General features: G+C 51.0%; 1 protein-coding gene across 2 annotated transcripts in view; it reads right to left on the bottom strand.

Annotated features, from left to right (window-relative positions):
• Positions 1 to 27056, bottom strand: part of ZFAND3 (zinc finger AN1-type containing 3) — a 203660-nt gene extending 176604 nt beyond the window's left edge. The window contains exon 1 of one of the 2 annotated variants that reach the window (XM_069768298.1): positions 26806 to 27056. In XM_069768298.1, coding sequence (XP_069624399.1) covers positions 26806 to 26876 — 71 coding nt within the window. In that variant the 5' untranslated portion in view covers positions 26877 to 27056. The remainder of the gene's footprint in view (positions 1 to 26805) is intronic. The other variant, XM_069768299.1, reaches the window with a different exon arrangement.
• Positions 27057 to 27281: the final 225 nt, after the last annotated feature.

The raw sequence follows: 27281 nt of genomic DNA, 5'->3' as shown, positions 1-27281 counted from the left end.
TTAAACAAAGGTTAATTCTTCTCCAGGGGAACGTTAGCAACAAAAAGTCTCTCAAAAGCTTCTTTTCCTCCAAAAACACTTGCAGTAAATCCACACAGTCTCTCTTTAAGATATCACAGCAGCTTCTGCCTTTGCTTCCCGCCTTTTTCTCTCTCAGCTCTCACTTCCAAGTTTCACTTTACACCCGAGACACTAGACCCCACCCCCCAGCACACATTGTCTCTGGGAGTTTTGCATGGTCTGTTCTCTTCTGCAATAGGCAAAAACCACAGGGTCCTAGTGCCCTCTCAGTGGGACTACAGTTCACCCTCTTACATGCCACCCCACTAGAGGTTGGCGTCCTCGACATACCTTCCCACTCAAATTCATCTTGAGCATATCGCTGAGGCGGTATTCCTGCCGTAGATCGTGTAGTTCTCCTGAGTCCTACATCAACAGGTGCGACCTTAGAGTGAGCTAGAGTCTCTTCCATGGTCGTGTCAGTGGGCGTAAGTGGAGTTGTCTCCTCCTGCGGCTCGATGTCCTGTGATACAGCGTCAGGACCAAGCAGTTGACCTGATGCACTCTCCTCAACAACATCCTCCATATCCCCAACATTCTCATCACCCGAGGCCAGATCGGTCACAGGGGGCAAATAAGCAGGCGCAGGAGTAAGCACACCATCAAACTCAAGATCATTCAGAGCTTCCGCCCCTTGAAACATGGCCTCTGGCTCTAGGGGGGTAGGCGCCGAATCTTCAAACCAGCACCGCTGTAACATGTTACGATGCAAATTACGGGTTGGCCCCCCTGTCCCCACCGGTTCGACCTCGTACACTGGAATCTCAGGGTTCACCTGTTTTTTTATCAGATACGGTATCGCCTCCCATCGGTCACTCAGCTTTCCTGACCGTCGTTTTGTCCTCACCAACACTCTGTCTCCCGGAGAGAACAGCTCTGTTTGTACAGGTCGCGTGTCCTTATGGACCACCTGGCGAAGGCGGTCACCCACCACCTGATGCACCACCCTCAACCGCCGCCGATGCTCTCGTACCCACTCGGATGCAGTCCGAAGGGGGGCGGAGGAGGGATCTGGCATGCTCAAATCCTCAATGTCTCGGCCAGGTCTACCAAACATCAACATGTGTGGTGAGTAACCAGTAGTACTGTGCACCCTGTTATTGTAAGCCCACATCAATTCGGGGAGATACTCAGGCCAGCATGTCTGTTGCTGACTCTCTAAGGACCTCAACATTTGCAACAGGGTCCGATTAAAACGCTCACACGCCCCGTTACCCTGAGGGTGGTAAGGCGTTGTTCTCGACTGCTCGATACCATAGAGCTGGTGCAACTCTTTCATCAGCGTTCCCTGAAAGCAGGCCCCTTGATCTGAATGTATTCTCTGCGGACACCCGAACACTTGGAAGAAATGTCGGCACACTGCCTCAGCCGCCGACTTGGCCGTCTGATCTCTTGTCGGCACCGCTACAGCATACTTGGTAAAGTGATCTGTCATCACCAGGCAGTAGGAGTACCCTGATGTAGAGTACCCTATCAACACGTAGTCAATCATGAGTAGTTCCAGTGGAGCTGAAGTCTTAATAGACTGTGTGGGAGCCCGCTGCTCAGGGCTTTTGTTGAGCCCACAAATTCGGCACTGCCGACACGCGTCGGCCACCATCCCTCCCAACTCAGGGCAGTAGAGGACTCGCTGCAACCACTGAAGTGTCTTTTCACTTCCAAAATGGGCCCCCTTCTCATGCGCCTCACGAGCGACCACCGGCCCCATCCCCACAGGAATTATCAGTTGGTACCGATGCTGCAGCTCCGATGGCAGGTACACCTTACGATACAAAAGACCTTGTTCCACACACAATTTATCCCATTGTCGAAGGAGTTTCATTCCTTCCATGGACAACTGAGCCTTGTCCTCTGCACTGGGCCAGGCCTTGTTTTGTACCCAACGGCGCACAAGTGCAACGTCCGGACACTCATCCTGGACTCTTGTCCAATCTGAGGGTGTTTTACCCAGGACACAGGGCATCCCGGTGGCCACCCCACTTGAGTGTACCACACTTTGGAAGATAGGTATTTGCCCCAAAGCTGGAGTTTCAGTATCCTCAAGTTGTTCATCAACATCTTCCCCGGATGACCCAAGGGGCACTCTTGACAATGCATCTGCATTGCCGTTCTCTCGACCAGAGCGAAATTTAATGCGGTAATTGAACTTGGCCAGTCTGGCGACCCACCGCTGCTCCAACGCCACCAGTTTTGCATTCTCTAAGTGAGCTAGCGGGTTGTTATCTGTCATGACTAGCACCTCAGCTCCTGTTAGATACTCGGCGAAGCGTTCTGTCATTGCCCACACCAGGGCCAGCAATTCCAGACGGAATGAGCTGTAGTTAGCCGGATTTCGCTCGGAGTCTCTTAAAGATCTGCTGCCATAAGAAATCACTCGTTCTCGGCCGTCCTGCACCTGTGCTAGTACTGCCCCCAACCCATGAAGACTACCATCGGTATACAACAAAAAAGGGGTGTCAAACCGGGCGTAGGCCAGCAATGGGGCACTCGTTAGGGCGGTTTTCACTCCATCAAATGCCTTTTTCTGTAGGGGCCCCCATGGAATGGGGCGATTTCGAGGACCCAGCGCTGTCCCTCTCAAAAGTTCATTCAAGGGACTCACCACTTGTGAGAATTTAGGCACAAACCGCCGATAGTATCCTGCTAGGCCCAGGAAGGCCCGCACTTCTCGCAGGTCACAAGGAGGTGGCCACTCTTGTACCGCCTTAATCTTACTGGCTAAAGGTAGTACCCCGTCCGGGGTCACCAGATGCCCCAAATATTCAATCTGGTTTCGTAACAGCTGACATTTTTTTGGCTTTATTTTCAGGCCGTAGCTCTTGAGCCGCCGGAGAACTTGACGCAGCTTCTCCAGATGATCTTCAAATGAGGTTCCGAACACCACAATGTCGTCCAAATATATCAGGACTGATTCAAAATTTAGATCACCTAAGCAATGTTCCATCAGGCGTTGGAAGGTTCCCGGGGCGGTAGCGAGGCCAAAGGGCATCCGGTTGAACTCAAAGAGCCCCATTGGCAATACAAACGCTGTCTTGGCCCGATCTTTTTCAGCCATTGGGACCTGCCAGTACCCGCTTGCCAAATCCAACGTTGAGAAATACTTGGCCCGACCCAGGGCCGACAGGGATTCTTCAATACGGGGTAAAGGATAGGCGTCCCGTACGGTGTGGGCATTCAATTTCCGATAGTCCACACAAAATCGGAGTGTCCCATCCTTCTTGCGGACCAAGACTACAGGGGCCGCCCAGGGACTCCGGCTCTCTCGGATCACTTGGTTGTCCAGCATACTGGCCACCATGCTCTTCACCTCTTGATAGAGCGCCGGAGGAATTTGGCGATATCTTTCTCTAATGGGTGGAGTATCCCCCGTTGGAATCTCATGCTCAATCGTCTGGGTACACCCGAAGTCCTCTCCATGTCGGGAAAAGGTCTCTTGATGTTCCCACAAAACTCTCTCCAACTGCTCCAACTGCACGGGGGTCAGCTTCTCCCGATCCACTCCCATCTGCTCCATGATCACATGGACATTCCATTCCTCCGTAGGAGGTTCAGTCCGGCCTACCTCGACCGCGAATGTCCAGGATGACTGTTGGTCTGGTCGCAATTCGAACCCTGCATTTTCCGGCACCTTCTCTGCCGGTACGAACAGTTCAGCCAGTATGGTCCCAGCGGGAATTGCAACAGCTTCATCTAAAACATTGATGCATCGGACCGGTACTCGTCCATTCTTCACAATCGCCAAAGAACGGGCCACATGTACCTTGGCAAATGAGGAACCCTCTCGGGCGGGCTCAAGTAGCACTTCAAGCCCATTCAATCTCTGTGCAGCTCCCACAGGCAGCATTAAGAGTTCCTCTTGTCTGGGTCCCAGCAGGATGGGGGCCCTCGAAGTCACTCGGACCCGGCCCACCCGGCCACCTGGGACCGCACTTTTCAGCAAGTCGCAACTCAGCACTAGACGGTGTAGAATTCTCTGTGTGGGTCGGTGTCTTGTCGCACGGGCCCAGTATCGGGGTCCTTCACTGGCATACATCTGGTGATTCAAATCTCGCAGCACGTTCATTCCAAGCGTCACTTCCATCCCTCTTCTAGGGAGGTGATCCACCAGTACTACCCCTTTCTGCCCCAGCTCTTGACCAAACATTTTTAGTTGCATCCACACGATCCCTTTTACTGACAATTGACCATTATTTGCGGCGGTCAGTCGTATCACTCGGCCATCCTCTGGAATCACTAGTCGACTGAAGTATCTCTCATATACTTCTAGAGGCATTATAGTACATTCGGATCCCGTGTCAACCAAGCACCTCATCTTCCGCCCTTCAAACTCTGCTTCTATCACTGGACTACATGCAAACAAATCTTGTTCATTCCGTCGAGGGCTTTGTGTGGGTGGGGCCGCTGCTGCTTGCCCTCTCATGGCAGCGGCCGGAAGTTTAAAGCCGGCGACGGGGTTTCTGGGGCTGTAAGCGCCCGGCAGTAACGCGAGATGTGTCCCTGGCGGCCACACTTCCAGCAGGTGATTGTTCCTCGTGGGCGAGGGCTTGACTCATTCTGATAGGACGACCTGGCCATTTGCGGGGTCACCGTTCCAGGGGGTGAGGCAGGAGGTTCCCGCGAGGGGGTAGAGGCGGGATCAACTGTCAGTTGAGACAATTTCAGCTTCAACTCCTTCACCTCAGCACGCAAAGCTTGTACCACGCTTACCAGCCCCTCTCCCCCCGACCCTGATGAACCACCTTCCTCCAGCTGGGCACTGTTCACTGACCCCTCGGGAACATAGGCCGATTTCTCTTCCCTTTCCACTGCAGCTCGGTAAATCTGCCAGAAAGATAACTCTGGTGCAACCCGGGCCATTTCCAACAGTTTGTCCCGGAGAAGTCTATTGGCTACACCGGTGATGAATTGGTCCCGGAGCAAGCGGTCTACCTCCCGGAATGCCCCCATGGCCCCCGGGTCTAGTCGCTGCATCTCATTCAACATCTCTTGCAAAATATTAGAGTACTGCATCAGGGACTCACACTCTCTCTGGGGACGATTAAAGAATAGGGACCGAAGCTGGGCCACACGCGCTCGGCCCCCCAAACTCCCCTCTAACAGTTCCAAAATCTTTTCTAATGTATCCCTCTCTGATTCTGGGCGCACCATCACCATACGCCTAATATCACCCTCCAGTGCATTTAATGCCAGCTCAGCGCGTAACGCGGGGGTCAAATTACACATGCGCAGAATACTCCGGATTCTCTCAGCCCAATCTTGCAACGCCATATTGCGCCCATCGTATTTCGGCATGTGCTGAAGTAAAGCCCCTACAGGCACATACCCTCCCGGAGTCGCAGCGGCTGCCAGGGGAACCCCAACCCCCGAGGAGGATGCGGATACAGCGGGGTCATTTCCACCCTCGCCCTCGTCCATGACAAACACTGGATCCTGCCGACTACGCCAAAAATGTAATGACCAGAGGTCCGAATAAGATCCAGTGAGTCACAAACCAAGACCAAGGCAGAAATCTCCAACGGTATTTACTCAAAGGCAAAATAATCAAGGTAATATGGAGAATATTAAGGCAGATGCACCCCAAAGATACACTAGCTCAGCAGCAGCTGAAATCACTGTGCCACTCCAAGGTCTCCTGAGAACTGTGTACTACAACAGACTAGTAAGAAATTTACCTAACAGGCAACTAAAAACAGGAACAAGTGTAAATTGAATGTAGTGTTATTAAGGGAGCCCCTGGAATGGCACACTGAGTATAACTTACACAACTCTAATATAAGATACACCTCTAAAGTAACAACTTAACACTATGAGCAGAGATACCCGGGTATCTATAACTATGGTACCGTATCCTGAGATAGATTTCCTCTCAGGCAGGAATCCGTACAGGCTGTAGCCAATCCATATCTTCAGCGCCAATAAGTTACAGCAAGCTCCTCTTGTCTTGTCGGCCGATGCCGAGCCCAAACGCCGGGGACTTAGTTAGTGGTCTCACGATGTAGTCTCTGCTTCTGTAGCTCCTAGGAATGCTTCCACGACAATCCGTCCGTCTCTGTATCAGCAGTCTGTCCAGACTTGGTTCTCCACTCAATGCACAGGGAATCCACAGACTTCCAAATTCGTACTGGGTTCTTAGCAAAGTCTCCGTCTTTTGTTAAATAAAGGGTTAACTCCTCTCCAGGGTTAGCCACACAAGTCTCTCACAGAGTTAAACAAAGGTTAATTCTTCTCCAGGGGAACGTTAGCAACAAAAAGTCTCTCAAAAGCTTCTTTTCCTCCAAAAACACTTGCAGTAAATCCACACAGTCTCTCTTTAAGATATCACAGCAGCTTCTGCCTTTGCTTCCCGCCTTTTTCTCTCTCAGCTCTCGCTTCCAAGTTTCACTTTACACCCGAGACACTAGACCCCACCCAGCAGCACACATTGTCTCTGGGAGTTTTGCAAGGTCTGTTCTCTTCTGCAATAGGCAAAAACCACAGGGTCCTAGTGCCCTCTCAGTGGGACTACAGTTCACCCTCTTACATGCAGCGCGACGGTGCAGAACGCAAGACTGCAGATGTTACTACAACAAAACCAGAGCACATGTTTTGAAGAGAAGAAAGGGGCTATTAGCACTAAACAGTGGTAAGAGACCCAAGGCCTACAAAAAAGGCAACCCACTCCATACTTATGATAAATGGTAAAACAATTGTAGTACACATATTACACACATAAATCACACACAAAAATGTCAGATAATTAATATCTATAATAAAGTGTAATGTGATACGTGTGCATGTAAGGACCAAAATACTAGGGACAACTGTAAGACAGGAATCCTAATACATCACGAGAAGAACACAGCCACTATGTCCCCTAAAATATAAACCTTTATTCAATCAATATAAAACACAGAACATCAGAACAAGTTCATTCAGTAAAAAATGGGGTTGGTAAGACCAACTAAATAACAACACCACTGTACACAGAAAAGGGCTACATGGTGCCCCCCATAGCAATGGCGCACAGAAAATGTAGTGCAAATAATGCAGTAATTATTAATCCATAATCTACGTGGGAATACAGGCCAGAATAGTAATGTTATCTCGTAGATATAACCCAAACAAAGGGGGATCAACTATGCACATAAGCAACAAATATACTGCTAATGCAGATGGGCACAGACGCCCATTATGTCCATAGTTAGTCCCATGTAATCACCAGTACATGAAAAAATGGCCACAAATAACACCCAGATAATTACCTACAGGTGCGCCAGCATGGGGGGATCCAGAGCCCACCCCGACGCGCGTTTCGGAGCGCTACAACGGCTCCATCCTCACCCCCTGAGGAAGGAGCCGTTGTAGCGCTCCGAAACGCGCGTCGGGGTGGGCTCTGGATCCCCCCATGCTGGCGCACCTGTAGGTAATTATCTGGGTGTTATTTGTGGCCATTTTTTCATGTACTGGTGATTACATGGGACTAACTATGGACATAATGGGCGTCTGTGCCCATCTGCATTAGCAGTATATTTGTTGCTTATGTGCATAGTTGATCCCCCCCTTGTTTGGGTTATATCTACGAGATAACATTACTATTCTGGCCTTTATTCCCACGTAGATTATGGATTAATAATTACTGCATTATTTGCACTACATTTTCTGTGCGCCATTGCTATGGGGGGCACCATGTAGCCCTTTTCTGTGTACAGTGGTGTTGTTATTTAGTTGGTCTTACCAACCCCATTTTTTACTGAATGAACTTGTTCTGATGTTCTGTGTTTTATATTGATTGAATAAAGGTTTATATTTTAGGGGACATAGTGGCTGTGTTCTTCTCGTGATGTATTAGGATACTTATGATAAAGGCAAGGAGAAAAAAGGAGTATAACGGGTATATAAATTTATTAAATATACAAAGTGATAATAAACACATATCAAAAGCACAACAATAGTATGTCACATAGATAAAAAGCGCATAAGGATGGTTAAGGGAATCAGGTATCCACCGGTGTGCAGTGCCCAAGAAGTAAACCAGTCTGATGTAATCAGCTCACTGGCAGCAAACAAAGCCGCAAGCAGCCGCCATAGTAGTAAATGCAATAAGGTGACACAAAGTCTCCAGTAGTAGGAATATATAATGCGACGCTTACCGCAGGTGCAACGCTCGATGGTCCAGATGGATGGAGTGGAGGATGGCTGGTTGATGGACACCCCATGAAAACACGGCTAAGGCGCCAACAGGGAGGAGGTGGAGTAATGTTTTTGGCTGGAATCATGGGGAGAGAGATTGTCGGCCCCTTCATGATCCCTGAAGATGTAAAGATGGACTCCATAATCTATGTGGAGTTTCTAAAACACTTCCTGCCATGGTTCGAGAGGAAGAACCGCGCTTTCCGCAGCAAGATCATTTTCATGCATGATAATGCACCATCTCATGCTGCAAAAAACACATCTGCATCTCTGGCTGCTATGGGCATAAAAGAGGACAAACTTATGGTGCGGCCGCCATCTTCCCCTGAACTCAACCCCATTGAGAACCTCTGGAGCATCATCAAAAGGAGTGTCTATGATTCCGGGAGGCAGTTCACATCTAAGCAACAGCTCTGGGAGGGGATTCTGTCCACATGCAAAACAATTGGAGCAGAAACCATCCAAAAACTGACAAATTCAATGGACGAGAGAGTTCAGAAGCTTCTTTCCAACAAGGAGTCCTATGTGCAAATGTAACATCACCTAGAAGAAAGTTCTCACTTGAAAACTGTTTGATTTCATTTTGTAATAAGCTGATAATGCTTATAACTTCACAATTGACCATTTTTTTTGTTCAAAATTAAATAAAAAAGGTTGAAAACTCTGCTGTGCATAATAATTTGGAACATGCATTTTGAGTATTTTTTTTTTTTTTAAAAGATTCGGTTTTCATAGGCAGTTTGTTCCAAAACATTGCAATTATACTAGAATAGTAGATGACTGGAAAATAACAATGACTGCAATACAGATAGGTAATTTAGAGAAAATATGAGGAAATAATATTTGCATAATAATTTGGAACACACTGTATATCAGTGACTGGAGAAAAGATTCCAGTGTAACTTTTAGACGCTGCAACATTTCAGCCACAAATATACTTTATAAGCCGCCGAGGACTGAGCTGCACGGGAGACTAGTCAGACAGCAGAGCTTCTCCCCACCCGCTGCCCTGGAGTGACAGGTCTCTTCCACTTCACACCCGCAAGAAGAGACCTGTCAATCACGGGCAGCGGGTTGAAAGAAGATGCCAGGGACCTGCCTGTCCAAGTACAAGGAGCAGAAACCTTTACAAATTACCAATCCAAATGGGACTTGTAAAAAGTCAAAAATGTCAAAAATGAAAGAAAAAAAAAAAACAAAACCAAAAAACAGCCCTCAGTTTTAGTCATTTGTCACATTTAGGCCACATTCCAATTGAGATTAGGACGTGTATTTGACACATGTGAGAACATAGTCTGCTGGACATAAAGTCACCTATGGACCACACCATAGGACAATATTGGGGCTGCAGACGGTGGAGCGAGGCAACCGGACAGATGACGCTTCGGGAAGTTGTTGTGTGCCGGTTTTGGATAACACGTGGTGGTCTCCGAGTGCTGATATGCCCCAGAATCATCTCACATAATCACCGTCTCCACCGCGGTATTAAACCAGCATCCAATTCTACATGAACCGCGTTTAATTCCACAACCTAACGCAATTTGCGGCCCTCGTAAAGGAGAAGGTAATATTTGCCATCAGGAGTCATTTACATAATTACTCATCACTAGGAAACAGTGCGGTGATAAAACGCAGTAAGGTGTAAAATGCCGCCTCCGGGCACAATACTCCCTGTAAAATAAGATTCGTCTGTAACGTTCCGGCTCCAGCATAAACCCCCCACACTGGGAGGAATGGGAGCGATTCTATCAGGAGTGTCGCCATTAAAGGTCCTGCAGGACGGGCGCAGGACCATTAATGTTTATTGAAGGGCGGAGCTGGAGAAATGGTGATGGCAGCGGAGTGTTACGATGGAACCGCATGGACCATTCACTCGCATTAGAACGGGCTGGAGAAAGGAGAACTGGGCGCTCGGACACGGCACGGTTTGGGCTGACACCACTTAAGAGAAGCTGCATATATCTGATCCGAGCACCTGAAAATAGTGTAACAAATTAAGAACAGGGCCATTTTTTTGGGGGGGGACCAGTCTACGGCTGAGCACCTACGTCTTCCTGGAGACGTCATGTGCCAAATAGGCCAAGTATACTACACCGAGTTTACCATTCCATGGCCGCCATCTTGATACATCTGCACACCATTAATTATTGTCCCATAAACATATATTGCCTGCCCACAAGATGTGTGTTACATGTAGGATGGCTGCAGGTCTGACCACAGATTCTATTTGTCTCCCAAATAGTTCATCTCCAGGTGAAAGATGGCGGCCGGTGACCACAGCACCACATCTCATACACAGACATAAGTAGTCCTGGCTTCACAGGTCCCCGGCGGTCGCCCCGCAGTGATGTGAAGAATAAAGCCGCCATTTAGAATGGATGTAATTTGCCGGCCGCGATGATTAGAGCAGGTATCTCGCAGGATATCAAGCCTTCTGCATTTCACATCTCCTCGGAAAAATAATTGGAGCTTAAACTCGCTGCCGCTGAGCACTTGAAAGAGTCTGGAGGTCTGGTAATTTCAGGAGGCTTCAATCCCTCAAGTTTGTAAAACCGCTTCTCGTGCCGCCGGGTATTATTCTAATTGTTTGCGCTTGTTTGCAGTGGATTTAAAACTTCCTGCATTACGCTGTGCTCGACAGGCTGAAAACACGGCGGCAGCCAGCGGCGCACCGCGGATCGGTCAATATTAATCCAACCCACGAAGGGTTATGTCAGATGGCAACATTGTATCCAAGACGGATTGTTAGGGGCTTACTCTAATTGTGCAGCTGGAGAGAAAACCGCCACACGTCAGCGACCGAGGGAGGACAGCGCTACACGTCAGCGACCGAGGGAGGACAGCGCTACACGTCAGCGACCCAGGGAGGACAGCGCCACACGTCAGCGACCGAGGGAGGACAGCGCCACACGTCAGCGACCCAGGGAGGACAGCGCCACACGTCAGCGACCCAGGGAGGACAGCGCCACACGTCAGCGACCCAGGGAGGACAGCGCCACACGTCAGCGACCCAGGGAGGACAGCGCCACACGTCAGCGACCCAGGGAGGACAGCGCCACACGTCAGCGACCGAGGGAGGACAGCGCCACACGTCAGCGACCCAGGGAGGACAGCGCCACACGTCAGCGACTGAGGGAGGACAGCGCCACACGTCAGCGACTGAGGGAGGACAGCGCCACACATCAGCGACTGAGGGAGGACAGCGCCACACGTCAGCGACTGAGGGAGGACAGCGCCACACGTCAGCGACTGAGGGAGGACAGCGCAAGCACTACACGTCAGCGACTGAGGGAGGACAGCGCAAGCACTACACGTCAGCGACTGAGGGAGGACAGCGCAAGCACTACACGTCAGCGACTGAGGGAGGACAGCGCAAGCACTACACGTCAGCGACTGAGGGAGGACAGCGCAAGCACTACACGTCAGCGACTGAGGGAGGACAGTGCGAGCGCTACACGTCAGCGACTGAGGGAGGACAGCGCGAGCGCTACACATCAGCGACTGAGGGAGGACAGCGCGAGCGCTACACGTCAGCGACTGAGGGAGGACAGCGCGAGCACTACACGTCAGTGACTGAGGGAGGACAGCGCGAGCGCTACACGTCAGCGACTGAGGGAGGACAGCGCGAGCGCTACACGACAGTGACTGAGGAAGGATAGCGTGAGCGCTACACGTCAGTGACTGAGGGAGGACAATACAACTGTTACCTGTCTTTACATCCTAGATCTGACTTCTGCCGGCAGTAAAGCCCCAGGCTGCGGTCACTGATTTCTATTGTAATCCCAGTATACAGCTACTTCCTCGTCACTGATTTCAGTGTTCAACTACAATTCCCAGCAGACCACACAATTGGTCAATAATCACACCTGACAAAGTACAATATTTGCAAAGAAAAAGATTTCGAGGGGAATCTTCTCTCACGTTCATCTCTGTATGTTCACAAACCTTTTCCTATTACATTGCAGGAGCAGACACTAGAAAAAATGTAGTGCGCTTTCATTACTCCAAAAAATTTAGAAAAATTGCCATAAAAGCTTTGGCCACGAGGTGTCTCCTTTGCTGTCCTCTGCCTGTTGTCAAGACTAATCCATCTGGAGTTACAGAGAAGTAGGAGATGGAGGAAATGGAGCACGTCCTTCCCAGCTGTGGGGGCTTCTCAGACAGGCACTCCGGCCGCGCACAGCCCCCTCCGCGGCACGCAGCCACCTCCGCGGCACGCAGCCCCCTCCGCGGCACGCAGCCCCCTCCGCGGCACGCAGCCCCCTCCGCGGCACGCAGCCCCCTCCGCGGCACGCAGCCCCCTCCGCGGCACGCAGTGGCACAGCTGCCGGACTATTAGTGGGCACTTATGTGTTGTTTGCTGCTCATTTTTCATAGAGTAGCAGTACAACCTCCCCTCCCCCCAGGTTTGTTTCCGGTTTTCTCCTCACTTTTACTTAACTTGCCTCCTTATTCCGTGCTGAAGATTAGCAGAGCCGTTCTCCCCTTCTTGAACTAATGCAGAGAAAGTCTGAAGTTCTTCATGGGAGGAGGCCATCTTGCCTCAACTAAGATGTATACGTTAGGGAAACCATGGAGTGTAGGAAACCGTAGTCTGAAACTGACCTAATGGGCATGCTCTGTGGCCTGTGCAGAGGTCAGTGAGCATGGAGGGGGTGAGCTGTGACCACTTATCTTCCATGGGAATGTTGTGATCATGCTGTGACCTGGACAGAGGTCAATGTACAGGGAGGGGGAGGAGGTTTCGTGTGATATCACTTATCTTCAATGGAAGTGCCGTGGTCATACTGTTACCTGTGCAGAAGTCAATGTACAGGGAGGTGTTATCTATACATAGTTACTGGTCATTGTATTCTTGTCTGATGAAGATGGGACAAAAGTGATGTGAGTTATGATGTGTTATCTTCTATGTGAGAGTGTTGTGGGCATGCTCTGTACTCTGTGCAGAGGTCTGTGTGCAGTAAGTGCTGAGCAGCTACATCACATATCCTATATAAGGGAATTTTGTTGTGGGCATGCTCTGTACTCTGTGCAGAGGTCTGTGTGCAGTTAGTGCTGAGCTGCTACATAACATATCCTCTATGTGAGAGTGTTGCGGGTATGCTCTGTACTCTGTGCAGAGGTCTGTGTGCAGTAAGTGCTGAGCAGCTCCATCTCATATCCTCTATAGGTAGTGTTGTGGGCATGCTCTGTACTCTGTGCAGAGGTCTGTGTGCAGTAAGTGCTGAGCAGCTCCATCACATATCCTCTATAGGTAGTGTTGTGGGCATGCTCTGTACTCTGTGCAGAGGTCTGTGTGCAGTTAGTGCTGAGCTGCTACATAACATATCCTCTATGTGAGTGTTGTGGGCATGCTCTGTACTCTGTGCAGAGGTCTGTGTGCAGTTAGTGCTGAGCTGCTACATCACATATCCTCTATAGGTAGTGTTGTGGGCATTCTCTGTACTCTGTGCAGAGGTCTGTGTGCAGTAAGTACTGAGCAGCTCCATCACATATCCTCTATAGGGAGTGTCGTGGGCATGCTCTGTACTCTGTGCAGAGGTCATTGTGCTGAGAGATGGAGGAGAAAAATGATGGCTACAGAACAGGAAGTGTCATACTGATATGAGGCTCCCTGCTCAGAGTGTGAAGCTCAAAATTGTTGATGATTTGGAGAAAAAAAATAAAAATAACCAAAAACGGACTTAAATATACGCTAGAACGCCTGTACAGGCGAGGGTTGCTTTCTGAGGTCACATTCCCTGTACATGCACAGCCTGTGTAGCTTATTTCAGAAGGCTGACAGGACCGGTGATTACGGTCCCCGGAGCCGTTACATATTTTTTGCTTCTTTATACAAGCTGCCCAGTCATCCTCTCACCTTGTGGAATCCTCCAGCCTGGAAACTGCCGGAGATGCCTAAAAACGGGACATGGGAGCGCAGGTGCAGCAGACTTTATGGACATTTTCCAGTGTGCAAAAATGCGATTTTCCTGGAATATTTTATCTTCAGGTGTCTGTACCACAACATGCAATAGCAATCTGCGCCGGATCTTTGGTTTTTGCTGCTTTATTTATGCAGTTTTCACTTTATTTTTTTAATACAATTTTGTTATAGATTTGATGCACAAATTAATTTATTTTTTTTTAGTACAGAAACACAGATTCTGCACTTACTAATGCAACTGGATTTTTTCAGACTCCCCATAGAAGTCTATAAAAAACACAAAACAGGACAAAAACTAAAACCCCCCGCACAGTTCAGAAGGGTCGTTAGACGCAGTGCGCAGGAGATTTCATGAAATCGCATCACTTGGATTGATGGATGAACCTCAGCTGATATTCCGGGGAAAAAAAATAAATAAAAAGCGCATTTATCCTAGGTGAGAACACGGCCCAAGACGTCCTCTTGTGCTGCAGTTTTTTACAGGCCATTTGCTTTTGGCAATTCCACATCCCCCCCCCCCGATACAAAACTCCACACCCCCCAATTTGGGCAGCACGGTGGCTCAGTGGTTAGCACTGCAGCCTTGCAGAACTGGGATCCTAGGTTCAAACCCCACCAAGGACGACATCTGCAAAGAGTTTGTATGTTCTCTCCGTGTTTGCGTGGGTTTCGTCCAGGTTCTCCGGTTTCCTCCCACATTCCAATGATAAGGAATTTAGATTGTGAGCCCCATCGGGGACAGTGATGATAATGTGTGCAGCCTGTAAAGCGCTGTGGAATATGTTAGCGCTATATAAAAAAATACAAAACTCCACATCCCCCAATACAAAACCTTCCTACAGACCACAACAAGCTGCTCCTGTATGTGATATAAGGCAGTCATCAACATCACAAACACATACGATAAAAAAGTGCCAAACAACGATAATGTCTGCGAGTCCAGAGTCTGCAATGTGGCCACGTATGGATTCTGCGGGGTACTAGGAGGTCACACAGTGACTGCACCAGCAGAATAGTGAGTGCAGCTCTGGGGTATAATGCAGGATGTAACTCAGGATCAGTAATGTATGTACACAGTGACTGCACCAGCAGAATAGTGAGTGCAGCTCTGGAGTAAAATACAGGATGTAACTCAGGATCAGTAATGTAATGTATGTACACAGTGACTGCACCAGCAGAATAGTGAGTGCAGCTCTGGGGTAGAATACAGGAGGTAACTCAGGATCAGTAATGTAATGTATGTACACAGTGACTGCACCAGCAGAATAGTGAGTGCAGCTCTGGAGTATAATACAGGATGTAACTCAGGATCAGTAATGTAATGTATGTACACAGTGACTGCACCAGCAGAATAGTGAGTGCAGCTCTGGAGTATAATAAATACAGGATGTAACTCAGGATCAGTAATGTAATGTATGTACACAGTGACTGCACCAGCAGAATAGTGAGTGCAGCTCTGGGGTATAATACAGGATGTAACTCAGGATCAGTAATGTAATGTATGTACACAGTGACTGCACCAGCAGAATAGTGAGTGCAGCTCTGGAGTATAATACAGGATGTAACTGAGGATCAGTAATGTAATGTATGTACACAGTGACTGCACCAGCAGAATAGTGAGTGCAGCTCTGGGGTATAATACAGGATGTAACTCAGGATCAGTAATGTAATGTATGTACACAGTGACTGCACCAGCAGAATAGTGAGTGCAGCTCTGGAGTATAATACAGGAGGTAACTCAGGATCAGTAATGTAATGTATGTACACAGTGACTGCACCAGCAGAATAGTGAGTGCAGCTCTGGAGTATAATACAGGGTGTAACTCAGGATCAGTAATGTAATGTATGCACACAGTGACTGCACCAGCAGAATAGTGAGTGCAGCTCTGGGGTATAATACAGGATGTAACTCAGGATCAGCAATGTAATGTATGTACACAGTGACTGCACCAGCAGAATAGTGAGTGCAGCTCTGGGGTACAATACAAGAGGTAACTCAGGATCAGTAATGTAATGTATGTACACAGTGACTGCACCAGCAGAATACTGAGTGCAGCTCTGGAGTATAATACAGGATGTAGCTCAAGATGAGTAATGTACAGTTAGGGCCAGAAATATTTGGACAGTGACACAATTTTCGCGAGTTGGGCTCTGCATGCCACCACATTGGATTTGAAATGAAACCTCTACAACAGAATTCAAGTGCAGATTGTAACGTTTAATTTGAAGGGTTGAACAAAAATATCTGATAGAAAATGTAGGAATTGTACACATTTCTTTACAAACACTCCACATTTTAGGAGGTCAAAAGTAATTGGACAAATAAACATAACCCAAACAAAATATTTTTATTTTCAATATTTTGTTGCAAATCCTTTGGAGGCAATCACTGCCTTAAGTCTGGAACCCATGGACATCACCAAACGCTGGGTTTCCTCCTTCTTAATGCTTTGCCAGGCCTTTACAGCCGCAGCCTTCAGGTCTTGCTTGTTTGTGGGTCTTTCCGTCTTAAGTCTGGATTTCAGCAAGTGAAATGCATGCTCAATTGGGTTTAGATCTGGAGATTGACTTGGCCATTGCAGAATGTGCCACTTTTTGGCACTCATGAACTCCTGGGTAGCTTTGGCTGTATGCTTGGGGTCATTGTCCATCTGTACTATGAAGCGCCGTCCAATCAACTTTGCAGCATTTGGCTGAATCTGGGCTGAAAGTATATCCCGGTCCACTTCAGAATTCATCCGGCTACTCTTGTCTGCTCTTATGTCATCAATAAACACAAGTGACCCAGTGCCATTGAAAGCCATGCATGCCCATGCCATCACGTTGCCTCCACCATGTTTTACAGAGGATGTGGTGTGCCTTGGATTATGTGCCGTTCCCTTTCTTCTCCCCATCATTCTGGTACAGGTTGATCTTTGTCTCATCTGTCCATAGAATACTTTTCCAGAACTGAGCTGGCTTCTTGAGGTGTTTTTCTGTCTATTTTTGGTATTGATGAATGGTTTGCATCTAGATGTGAACCCTTTGTATTTACTGTCATGGAGTCTTCTCTTTACTGTTGACTTAGAGACAGATACACCTACTTCACTGAGAGTGTTCTGGACTTCAGTTGATGTTGTGAACGGGTTCTTCTTCACCAAATTAAGTCTGCGGCGATCATCCACCACTGTTGTCATCCGTGGACGCCCAGGCCTTTTTGAGTTCCCAAGCTCACCAGTCAATTCCTTTTTTCTCAGAATGTACCCAACTGTTGATTTTGCTACTCCAAGCATGTCTGCTATCTCTCTGATGGATTTTTTCTTTTTTTTCAGCCTCAGGATGTTCTGCTTCACCTCAATTGAGAGTTCCTTTGACCGCATGTTGTCTGCTCACAGCAACAGCTTCCAAATGCAAAACCACACACCTGGAACCCACCCCTGACCTTTTAACTACTTCATTGATTACAGGTTAACGAGGGAGACGCCTTCAGAGTTAATTGCAGCCCTTAGAGTCCATTGTCCAATTACTTTTGGTCCCTTGAAAAAGAGGACGCTATGCATTACAGAGCTATGATTCCTAAACCCTTTCTCCGATTTGGATGTGGAAACTATCATATTGCAGCTGGGAGTGTGCACTTTCAGCCCATATTATATATATATAATTGTATTTCTGAACATGTTTTTGTAAACAGCTAAAATAACAAAACTTGTGTCACTGTCCAAATATTTCTGGCCCTAACTGTATGTACACAGTGACTGCATCAGCAGAATAGTGAGTGTACCTCTGGAGTATAATACAGGATGTAACTCAGGATCAGTAATGTGATGTATGTACACAGTGACTGCAGCAGCAGAATAGTGAGTGCAGCTCTGGGGTATAATACAGGATGTAACTCAGGATCAGTAATGTAATGTATGTACACAGTGACTGCAGCAGCAGAATAGTGAGTGCAGCTCTGGAGTATAATACAGGAGGTAACTCAGGATCAGTAATGTAATGTATGTACACAGTGACTGCACCAGCAGAATAGTGAGTGCAGCTCTGGGGTATAATACAGGATGTAACTGAGGATCAGTAATGTAATGTATGTACACAGTGACTGCACCAGCAGAGTAGTGAGTGCAGCTCTGGAGTATAATACAGGAGGTAACTCAGGATCAGTAATGTAATGTATGTACACAGTGACTGCACTAGCAGAATAGTGAGTGCAGCTCTGGGGTATAATACAGGGTGTAACTGAGGATCAGTAATGTAATGTATGTACACAGTGACTGCACCAGCAGAATAGTGAGTGCAGCTCTGGGGTATAATACAGGATGTAACTGAGGATCAGTAATGTAATGTATGTACACAGTGACTGCACCAGCAGAGTAGTGAGTGCAGCTCTGGAGTATAATACAGGAGGTAACTCAGGATCAGTAATGTAATGTATGTACACAGTGACTGCACCAGCAGAATAGTGAGTGCAGCTCTGGAGTATAATACAGGAGGTAACTCAGGATCAGTAATGTAATGCATGTACACAGTGACTGCACCAGCAGAATAGTGAGTGCAGCTCTGGGGTATAATACAGGATGTAACTGAGGATCAGTAATGTAATGTATGTACACAGTGACTGCACCAGCAGAGTAGTGAGTGCAGCTCTGGAGTATAATACAGGAGGTAACTCAGGATCAGTAATGTAATGTATGTACACAGTGACTGCACCAGCAGAATAGTGAGTGCAGCTCTGGGGTATAATACAGGATGTAACTCAGGATCAGTAATGTAATGTATGTACACAGTGACTGCACCAGCAGAATAGTGAGTGCAGCTCTGGAGTATAATACAGGATGTAACTGAGGATCAGTAATGTAATGTATGTACACAGTGACTGCACCAGCAGAATAGTGAGTGCAGCTCTGGGGTATAATACAGGATGTAACTCAGGATCAGTAATGTGATGTATGTACACAGTGACTGCACCAGCAGAATAGTGAGTGCAGATGGAGTATAATACAGGATGTAACTGAGGATCAGTAATGTAATGCATGTACACAGTGACTGCACCAGCAGAATAGTGAGTGCAGCTCTGGGGTATAATACAGGATCAGTAACGTAATATATGTACAATGTATAACTTTACACATTTTTTTTTTGTTCTCTGCAGTGTGGAACAGAACTATTGTAAATACCATATTACTCATTCTAAAAATTATAACATTGACATTCCACATCCAGACAATAACTGACCATTACACACATGGAGATGAGAATACAAGTATCTGACCCAGTGCAGCGGACGCAGTAATTGTATTTATCACTCATACATACTGGTTATGGCAGTGTATAAGACCCACAATATTTGGGAACATGAGCGCATGATCCAATGTCTCAGCCAAACACAACTATCTAACACTGAGAAGACGCTTTGCAAACTGCCCAAGTCTATCAGACGCCAGGGGACGGCACAAATGTCCGTGTCAAAATCACTCGAGCTCAGGATCTGAAGAATATGGGATCATCCAGGAGACAACTCATCATCATGAAGGGAGCGCTGTTGTGTGGGCAGCACAGGAGGTTTTGCAATGTCCTGTAATACAATGAAACCCATGGTCCTGCCGGCATTGTGGTGGGCATCATATGGCGCCGATCACAGTGTAATGCACACCTTATGATGCAGTTATGTGGACGGAGCGCGGTGGCTCCATGCTTCCCAGCACATAATACATCACAAATAAAGGATCACAAGACTCAACGTAACCCAAGCAATGGACACCCAGAGAGGACAACGATGTACCCACTGGAAAACAGCCGCCATAGCAGCAGAGGATCAGGGGGATGGGCTGTGGGTTAGGAGCGGGCACTGGCTACCATCATGCTTGTCTGGGGGCATGTCACTGCTGCCCAGGCTGTGCCCGATGGACGAGCGGTTATTACATGCCTCTATTACGGTATATAGGCATAAGTGTAGGTGATCACCGAGATCTTCCTGCCATCGAGGATTGGTAAAATTCCCTCACAGCACCCACACTTATATGTCAGGAGGTGCCAGGAGTCTGGAGAGACCCTTCCTTGGAGGATTGGCTTTCGGCGTCCAGCCATGAGGCCATTACACCAAGAAGGTGGCACCAGGGACTTTCACATTGCGTTCTGTCACCTCTTCGGTGGCCCCATTGCTGTACACATCCGAACTACAATATGTATATTGGGGCTCAGAGTATGCGCCTACGGGGCTATAGTCTGCAATGGTATCCGCAGAGCCAACGTGCACCGACGTGTATCACCTTCAGGAGTGGACGTCTTCTGGCGGTGGACACCCAGATGCAGTGTACATCATCCGACTGTCCACCTCCTGTAAGCGTACGCTGCCGAAAATGATGCACATCAGTGCACGCCCGCTCTGCCGCCACCTTAACCGTCTAGGGCCCCGTCGACGCATGCATCCGAATCCCATTTTGCAGGGGGTTCAGACGTAAACCCTGATGGGGCCACCTAATGGGTGCCAAAATCCAATGTGGAAGACCCATAAGACAAGGGGGTGGGGACGGAGAGAAAGGCTCATTAACACAGACCTGGGTCACTTCACTGAGGTGGACGGGGTCAATGAGTTCAGTGCAGACTCACAAGGACTCTTCATTTCCGTGTTTTCAGTGTCCATCAAGCTCATATTTATTTCATAAATCAATAATACACAAAAAAAAATAAGAAACTTTCGCAATATTTCTTAACCGAGAGATCTCCTCCTGAACAGATCATTTAGGCCACGTTCACACGGTCAGGATTCTACATCAGTATTTGCAGCCAAAACCAGGAGAGGAACAATCAGAGGAAACGTCTAATAGAGACCCGTCACCACTTCTGTATTTATCACAAACTCCTGGTTTACAAATACTGATGTAAAATACTGACCAAATACTGAACGTAGAGGAGATGACGACTGGTGCTGATAAGACTCTATGCAGAGGGGAGGAGCTAGAGGCAGAGCTCCTCCTCCTCATCAACATAGAACTTTATGAGCACCAGCCGTCATCTCCTCTCGGCAAAGTAGAAATCTGTCTTCACGAAACACAGAGATCAGTCCTGGCGCACAAAGACGATTTCTCTGATAAAACCGATTACAAAGTTTCTTATTTTTACAGGTACTAATGATTTTGGAAACAAATTAAAACGACGGTGACACTAACTTTTTTTTTTTTAGAACACGTCGCACAATATGTTAAAATATCGCACACAAGCCTAATATTTCCATCAAAATTTCTAGCTTATAGAAAAAAAAAAAAATGACACCAGGGGAAGTTTGTGGTGGAGCGTGAATTACATTTGAGCACAAATTAAGCAAAAAAGTTGCAAATGTTTTGACCACAAAAATCAGGATTACAAACAACCGGTGCTGAAAATGGTCAGGAAGGCCCAGTGCGGTGACATACCGGATCAGAGAGGGCACAGTGTGACGGTAGACGGGGTCAGGGGGGCAAAGTGTGACGGTATACCCGGACAGGGGGGGGGGGGGGAGGGGGGCACAGTGCGACAGTATACCCGGACAGGGGGGGGGGGGGCACAGTGCGACAGTATACCCGGACAGGGGGGGGGCACAGTGTAAACAGTACACGGGGTCAGGGTGGCACAGTGTGACAATAGACGGGGTCAGGGGGGCACAGTGTGACAGTATACAGGGTCAGGGGGGCAGTGTGACAGTATACAGGGTCAGGGGGGCACAGTGTGACAGTATACGGGGGTCAGGGGGGGCACAGTGTGACAGTATACCCGGACAGGGGGGCACAGTGTGACAGTAGACGGGGTCAGGGGGGCACAGTGCGACAGTATACCCGGACAGGGGGGGGGGCACAGTGCGACAGTATACCCGGACAGGGGGGGGGGGGGCACAGTGTAAACAGTACACGGGGTCAGGGTGGCACAGTGTGACAGTATACAGGGTCAGGGGGGCAGTGTGACAGTATACAGGGTCAGGGGGGCACAGTGTGACAGTATACGGGGGTCAGGGGGGGCACAGTGTGACAGTATACGGGGGTCAGGGGGGCACAGTGTGACAGTAGACGGGGTCAGGGGGGCACAGTGTGACAGCAGACGGGGTCAGGGGGGCACAGTGTGACAGCAGACGGGGTCAGGGGGGCACAGTGTGACAGCAGACGTGGTCAGGGGGGCACAGTGTGACAGCAGACGTGGTCAGGGGGGCACAGTGTGACAGTAGACGTGGTCAGGGGGGCACAGTGTGACAGTAGACGTGGTCAGGGGGGCACAGTGTGACAGTATACCCGGACAGGGGGGCACAGTGTGACAGTATACCCGGACAGGGGGGCACAGCGTGACAGTAGACGGGGTCAGGGGGGCACAGTGTGACAGTAGACGGGGTCAGGGGGGCACAGTGTGACAGTAGACGTGGTCAGGGGGGCACAGTGTGACAGTATACAGGGTCAGGGGGGCACAGTGTGACAGTAGACGGGGTCAGGGGGGCACAGTGTGACAGTAGACGTGGTCAGGGGGGCACAGTGTGACAGTATACCCGGACAGGGGGGCACAGTGTGACAGTATACGTGGTCAGGGAGGCACAGTGTGACAGTAGACGGGGTCAGGGAGGCACAGTGTGACAGTAGACCCGGACAGGGGGGCACAGTGTGACAGTATACGTGGTCAGGGGGCACAGTGTGACAGTAGACGGGGTCAGGGGGGCACAGTGTGACAGTAGACCCGGACAGGGGGGCACAGTGTGACAGTAGACCCGGACAGGGGGGCACAGCGTGACAGTAGATGGGGTCAGGGGGGCACAGTGTGACAGTAGACGGGGTCAGGGGGGCACAGTGTGACAGTAGACGTGGTCAGGGGGGCACAGTGTGACAGTATACAGGGTCAGGGGGGCACAGTGTGACAGTAGACGGGGTCAGGGGGGCACAGTGTGACAGTAGACGTGGTCAGGGGGGCACAGTGTGACAGTATACCCGGACAGGGGGGCACAGTGTGACAGTATACGTGGTCAGGGAGGCACAGTGTGACAGTAGACGGGGTCAGGGAGGCACAGTGTGACAGTATACCCGGACAGGGGGGCACAGTGTGACAGTATACGTGGTCAGGGGGCACAGTGTGACAGTAGACGGGGTCAGGGGGGCACAGTGTGACAGTAGACCCGGACAGGGGGGCACAGTGTGACAGTACACGTGGTCAGGGGGGCACAGTGTGACAGTACACGTGGTCAGGGGGGCACAGTGTGACAGTACACGTGGTCAGGGGGGCACAGTGTGACAGTACACGTGGTCAGGGGGGCACAGTGTGACAGTAGATGGGGTCAGGGGGGCACAGTGTGACAGTAGAAGGGGTCAGGGGGGCACAGTGTGACAGTACACGTGGTCAGGGGTGCACAGTGTGACAGTACACGTGGTCAGGGGGGCACAGTGTGACAGTAGACGGGGTCAGGGGGGCACAGTGTGACAGTAGACGGGGTCAGGGGGGCACAGTGTGACAGTAGACGGGGTCAGGGGGGCACAGTGTGACAGTATACCCGGACAGGGGGGCACAGTGTGACAGTATACCCGGACAGGGGGGCACAGTGTGACAGTATACCCGGACAGGGGGGCACAGTGTGACAGTAGACGGGGTCAGGGGGGCACAGTGTGACAGTAGACGTGGTCAGGGGGCACAGTGTGACAGTAGACGGGGTCAGGGGTGCACAGTGTGACAGCATACCCGGACAGGGGGGCACAGTGTGACAGTACACGTGGTCAGGGGGGCACAGTGTGACAGTACACGTGGTCAGGGGGGCACAGTGTGACAGTACACGTGGTCAGGGGGGCACAGTGTGACAGTACACGTGGTCAGGGGGGCACAGTGTGACAGTACACGTGGTCAGGGGGGCACAGTGTGACAGTAGACGGGGTCAGGGGGGCACAGTGTGACAGTATACCCGGACAGGGGGGCACAGTGTGACAGTAGACGGGGTCAGGGGGCACAGTGTGACAGTAGACGGGGTCAGGGGGGCACAGTGTGACAGTACACGTGGTCAGGGGGGCACAGTGTGACAGTACACGTGGTCAGGGGGGCACAGTGTGACAGTACACGTGGTCAGGGGGGCACAGTGTGACAGTACACGTGGTCAGGGGGGCACAGTGTGACAGTACACGTGGTCAGGGGGGCACAGTGTGACAGTACACGTGGTCAGGGGGGCACAGTGTGACAGTACACGTGGTCAGGGGGGCACAGTGTGACAGTACACGTGGTCAGGGGGGCACAGTGTGACAGTAGACGGGGACAGGGGGGCACAGTGTGACAGTATACCCGGACAGGGGGGCACAGTGTGACAGTATACCCGGACAGGGGGGGCACAGTGTGACAGTATACCCGGACAGGGGGGCACAGTGTGACAGTATACCCGGACAGGGGGGCACAGTGTGACAGTATACCCGGACAGGGGGGCACAGTGTGACAGTATACCCGGACAGGGGGGCACAGTGTGACAGTATACCCGGACAGGGGGGCACAGTGTGACAGTATACCCGGACAGGGGGGCACAGTGTGACAGTATACCCGGACAGGGGGGCACAGTGTGACAGTATACCCGGACAGGGGGGCACAGTGTGACAGTAGACGGGGTCAGGGGGGCACAGTGTGACAGTATACCCGGACAGGGGGGCACAGTGTGACAGTATACGTGGTCAGGGGGCACAGTGTGACAGTAGACGGGGTCAGGGGGGCACAGTGTGACAGTATACATGGTCAGGGGGGCACAGTGTGACAGTAGACGGGGTCAGGGGGGCACAGTGTGACAGTAGACGTGGTCAGGGGGGCACAGTGTGACAGTACACGGGGTCAGGGGGGCACAGTGTGACAGTACACGGGGTCAGGGGGGCACAGTGTGACAGTACACGGGGTCAGGGGGGCACAGTGTGACAGTACACGGGGTCAGGGGGGCACAGTGTGACAGTAGACGGGGTCAGGGGGGCACAGTGTGACAGTAGACGGGGTCAGGGGGGCACAGTGTGACAGTAGACGGGGTCAGGGGGGCACAGTGTGACAGTAGACGGGGTCAGGGGGGCACAGTGTGACAGTAGACGGGGTCAGGGGGGCACAGTGTGACAGTAGACGGGGTCAGGGGGGCACAGTGTGACAGTAGACGGGGTCAGGGGGGCACAGTGTGACAGTAGACGGGGTCAGGGGGGCACAGTGTGACAGTAGACGGGGTCAGGGGGGCACAGTGTGACAGTAGACGGGGTCAGGGGGGCACAGTGTGACAGTAGACGGGGTCAGGGGGGCACAGTGTGACAGTAGACGGGGTCAGGGGGGCACAGTGTGACAGTAGACGGGGTCAGGGGGGCACAGTGTGACAGTAGACGGGGTCAGGGGGGCACAGTGTGACAGTAGACGGGGTCAGGGGGGCACAGTGTGACAGTAGACGGGGTCAGGGGGGCACAGTGTGACAGTAGACGGGGTCAGGGGGGCACAGTGTGACAGTAGACGGGGTCAGGGGGGCACAGTGTGACAGTAGACGGGGTCAGGGGGGCACAGTGTGACAGTAGACGGGGTCAGGGGTGCACAGTGTGACAGTAGACGGGGTCAGGGGGGCACAGTGTGACAGTAGACGGGGTCAGGGGGGCACAGTGTGACAGTAGACGGGGTCAGGGGTGCACAGTGTGACAGTAGACGGGGTCAGGGGTGCACAGTGTGACAGTAGACGGGGTCAGGGGGGCACAGTGTGACAGTAGACGGGGTCAGGGGGGCACAGTGTGACAGTAGACGGGGTCAGGGGGGCACAGTGTGACAGTAGACGGGGTCAGGGGGGCACAGTGTGACAGTAGACGGGGTCAGGGGTGCACAGTGTGACAGTAGACGGGGTCAGGGGTGCACAGTGTGACAGTAGACGGGGTCAGGGGGGCACAGTGTGACAGTAGACGGGGTCAGGGGGGCACAGTGTGACAGTAGACGGGGTCAGGGGTGCACAGTGTGACAGTAGACGGGGTCAGGGGGGCACAGTGTGACAGTAGACGGGGTCAGGGGGGCACAGTGTGACAGTAGACGGGGTCAGGGGGGCACAGTGTGACAGTAGACGGGGTCAGGGGGGCACAGTGTGACAGTAGACGGGGTCAGGGGGGCACAGTGTGACAGTAGACGGGGTCAGGGGGGCACAGTGTGACAGTAGACGGGGTCAGGGGGGCACAGTGTGACAGTAGACGGGGTCAGGGGGGCACAGTGTGACAGTAGACGGGGTCAGGGGGGCACAGTGTGACAGTAGACGGGGTCAGGGGGGCACAGTGTGACAGTAGACGGGGTCAGGGGGGCACAGTGTGACAGTAGACGGGGTCAGGGGGGCACAGTGTGACAGTAGACGGGGTCAGGGGGGCACAGTGTGACAGTAGACGGGGTCAGGGGGGCACAGTGTGACAGTAGACGGGGTCAGGGGGGCACAGTGTGACAGTAGACGGGGTCAGGGGGGCACGGTGCGACAGTAGACGGGGTCAGGGGGGCACAGTGTGACAGTAGACGGGGTCAGGGGGGCACAGTGTGACAGTAGACGGGGTCAGGGGTGCACAGTGTGACAGTAGACGGGGTCAGGGGTGCACAGTGTGACAGTAGACGTGGTCAGGGGGGCACAGTGCGACAGTAGACGGGGTCAGGGGGCACAGGGGTCTCTGTGGTGAGGCTGCCCCCCTACCCTCGGTGTCAGGGCTCGGTGCCCGGTCTCTTACCCCCAGAATCCGCAGGGGCAGCGCGGGGGGAGGCTGGGCGGGTTGCTGCGCTCGCTGCCGGTGTCTCCCATGTCTGACAGGCCTGGGCCGCTCTCTCTACACCAAGGCCAGGGCCTCCGCGCCGCTCACACTCCCTGCTGCCCCTGAGCTGTCCGCGACCCTCACAGGATAACGGCGGGGACGGGGCCGGCGGAACACGGCGACTCCGGGGCGACCAGTCCGAGGCTCCAAACCGTGATTCCAGGCCGGTCAGCTGGAGGCGGGGCGTACCAAGAGCAAAATGGGGGAGCAGCCACCCCGGAGCGCGGCACAGGAGAGCGGTGTCAGCCACAAACCACAGATGACAATGTCACCACAGTGTAAACGACCAGAACTATCCGGCACCTCGGTACCACCGGCGCCTCCACTGCGACAGCGCTACTAAAATGTGCTCGATAAGTCCCAACACCCCTCTTCACTTAATGGTACAGTCCTCT

Source organism: Ranitomeya imitator, chromosome 5 (genome assembly GCF_032444005.1).
Source record: "Ranitomeya imitator isolate aRanImi1 chromosome 5, aRanImi1.pri, whole genome shotgun sequence".
Lineage (NCBI taxonomy): Eukaryota > Metazoa > Chordata > Amphibia > Anura > Dendrobatidae > Ranitomeya > Ranitomeya imitator.
This window is presented reverse-complemented; position numbering and strand designations above follow the sequence as displayed.